This window comes from Portunus trituberculatus, chromosome 38 (genome assembly GCF_017591435.1).
Source record: "Portunus trituberculatus isolate SZX2019 chromosome 38, ASM1759143v1, whole genome shotgun sequence".
NCBI classification, from domain to species: Eukaryota; Metazoa; Arthropoda; class Malacostraca; order Decapoda; family Portunidae; genus Portunus; species Portunus trituberculatus.
The window spans coordinates 22,749,470-22,752,485 of record NC_059292.1 but is presented as its reverse complement, the minus strand read 5'-3'; the positions used below and the strand labels follow the sequence as shown (position 1 = coordinate 22,752,485).

Below are 3,016 nucleotides of genomic sequence, written 5' to 3'. Positions count from 1 at the left end.
TGATAATCTATACACTGCTTTGTTTGCGTGGTTAGTATGTTATTCTCATAATTTTGTCCATGCATTTCCTTTGTTGAGTCCTGTGTATCCGTCTGTGCGAGACAGTCTGTACATCTGCCTGTCTGTCCGTGCATGACTAGACCGCCGTGGAAAAAATGAGAGCATCATCACAACAATGTTTCCTATCATCGCTCCAGCAACAACAACGCCAAGGGAAGAAGGCAAGAGTGAAACTAGTCGGGAAATAAACTCAACAATAACAATAACGAAAAACAAGCTTTACACGACTGCCTTCCACGACTCGGCAACACGAAGCTTCAACTCCAACCACTGCAAGAACATGAGATTCAGCAGCGAAGCATTACCTGGTCTCCAAACAGTCCTACGCCCGCCACCGCCTCACCTCTCGACGCTCTTTTTGTCCCTCCCTCCGCGCCGCGCCTGGCTAACTGTCCGCACTCGTGGGGCTCATACACTACTTGTAGCTAAAGAGAACATGGCATAGACAGTATATTTCTACTTCAACTTGAGTGCTCACATGCTATGCTTGTTTAGTATTCATAGTTTAAAACTAGAAAGTTGGAGAGTGCCACCGCGCTCGATAGATGCTCTACTCACTGTCACGGCACTGGCATCTGCTCGTGTCATTGTCACGTCTCTCATTTATCCTGAGTTTCTGAACACGCCACTCGGCTACACTTGGGTCGCCTCGGCAACTGCCCGGAGCCAGAATTCCGTCCCATCATCACAATACGTCGAGACAAACTGTCTGGGGCGGCGGGCATGACCCTCCAGGTGCAAGGAGGCTAACATGTTTCTAGCAAGGCAAGAGTTCTCCAGAAAGGAACGCCTTGGGCTCTCCATAGGAGCTCACGCCCGTGACATCAAGAAACCAGGCAATACCCTTAAAGGAGAGCGGATTTCCTACTGCAGTCCTTGCGAGCTGTGAGATAATAGATACTGAGGGTCAGCTGACTTCCCTCAGTGACACCAGGACCCGCTCCTACTGCCGCGGCCCAGTATTGTGTCATGGAAGGTGTGTGTGTTCTGAAGGGCAATGCTGACCTTCCATATCTCTCTCTCTCTCTCTCTCTCATTTATTTCCTGCTGCAGAGCCTTCAACGCTCTCTCTCTCTCTCTCTCTCTCTCTCTCTCTCTCTCTCTCTCTCTCTCTCTGCTGTGGATGGAATTGAACAAACGAGTAAAACGATTTGGGGTGATAAAAGGAATAAAATTTAGGATCTACAAGCCTGCCCGTCCCCACTTCCCTGAGGGAGGAGGGCAGGTTGCCTGATCGATTGGGTGGTGGTGGTGGTGGAAGTGTGGTAGAGTGGTGTGGTAGGCAGTGGTGGTGGCTGAGGGATGCGAGATCATACATGTAGGAAATTATGTGAGGTTTCAGATTTGTTGTTATTGTTGATGTTGGTGGTGTGGTAGTGTTGGGTGGCAGTGGTGTTGAGAATAATAGTGTTGGCCTTGGCAGTTAAATTGTAATCATAATGGTATTAGCGGTGGTGAAGAGGAATAGGAGGGGAGGTGGAGTAAGGTGTTGTGGTGGTAGTATTGTTACTGGTGTTATTGGTTAAAATGATGTTATTGTTGTTGGTAGTGGGATCGTTACTGCTACCGTTGTTGTCTGTGGTGGTGATGGCAGTGGCGGTGGACACAAGTAGCCACGCACTGCCCCTCACTACCTGGCGCGAAAACACCTTGTTTCCTTGGCCCAGCCCCCTCACTACCTCACTACACCATACCACCAAGCACACCAAACTTTAGCTATCCAACACACGACCTGACAGAGAGAGAGAGAGAGGGAGAGAGAGTCAAATACACACGCACACACAGTAGCAAATACACACAACCCTAATTTTATCACCTCTGCCTCTGACTCCTTCCTTTCCTACCTTCCCCCACCCTTACCATCCCTGCGTGAGTCCCTGTGGCCGGCGACCCCTGCCCTGGCCGGCCACCCCACGCGGCGCTCCAGTACTCACCCAGGTGACGAGGGCGCTCCTCATGAACTCCTCTACCGGGTCTGATGACATGTTGACCACCTCACTCATGCACACATGCACACATTCACATTATATCACCACACGCCTCTCCGGGCGCCACTGTAACTCCGCACGGCCTCGCGATCGACTCAACGATATCAGAACTAACATGTAAAGCGACACTTCATATTTTCAGTAATTGGTCTCCGCTGCGGAACAACGCACCTCACCGTTCGAGTAGGGAAATGACACTGAGCCCATTGAGGTGACCACCACCCATCTCCCGGCAGCGAGTTCCTCTACTACCGGGGAAAAAGCTTCTACCGCACTTCCTCCCAAAAATTACCTGACATTTCAGGCACCACAAAGCAGCGAATTCTCATGATGGGATCCGGTGTCACCCTAAAAACTCACTTAGCTTGCCCTGTGTTGTGGCTATTCATTTGTCTTTGTGTTCTGTGCATAAAGGTCATTATTAGAGAGAAGGGAGGGAGGCGGGTCTAAGGAAACGATAACAAGAGGGAACTAACTACCGTGACTTACTGACGGAAGGAAGACAACTTGGAACATTTTGATCTAACACGCAACACTGGGAGGGGTAATAGATCTCAAAACTAGATAAATAATAGGTAAAAACTTGTGTCCTTTTAAAATGTATACCACATGTTGACCTCTTTTTTAATAATATATCAGAAAGATCGTGTAGATCAGCTTAGCATTTAGCGTCTTTCAGGATGCGACACAGAGACTATACGATGAATATATACATTAGACAGACATATGTGTATTATGAGAGAGAGAGAGAGAGAGAGAGAGAGAGAGAGAGAGAGAGAGAGAGAGAGAGAGAGAGAGAGTTTGTGCTACTAAACTCACTTAACCTCCATCCCTAACTCATTCAAGCCTCTTCCCTCTCCCTTTGCCCTGTGTATCCTTATTACCTTGCCTGAACCAGTGAACCTATAGATGTAGAAGCGTAGATGAACTGTTGAGACATTGTTGTTGTTGTTGTTGTTGTTCACAGA

At 48.4% G+C, this 3,016-nt stretch overlaps 1 protein-coding gene across 1 annotated transcript in view; it reads right to left on the bottom strand.

Annotated features, from left to right (window-relative positions):
- LOC123514659 (girdin-like) overlaps positions 1-2,242 on the bottom strand; it is a 320,990-nt gene extending 318,748 nt beyond the window's left edge. Inside the window, 1 exon segment of the mRNA XM_045272682.1 lies at positions 1,995-2,242. Within this exon segment, the coding sequence (XP_045128617.1) occupies positions 1,995-2,063 (69 nt within the window). The 5' untranslated portion in view covers positions 2,064-2,242.
- Positions 2,243-3,016: the final 774 nt, after the last annotated feature.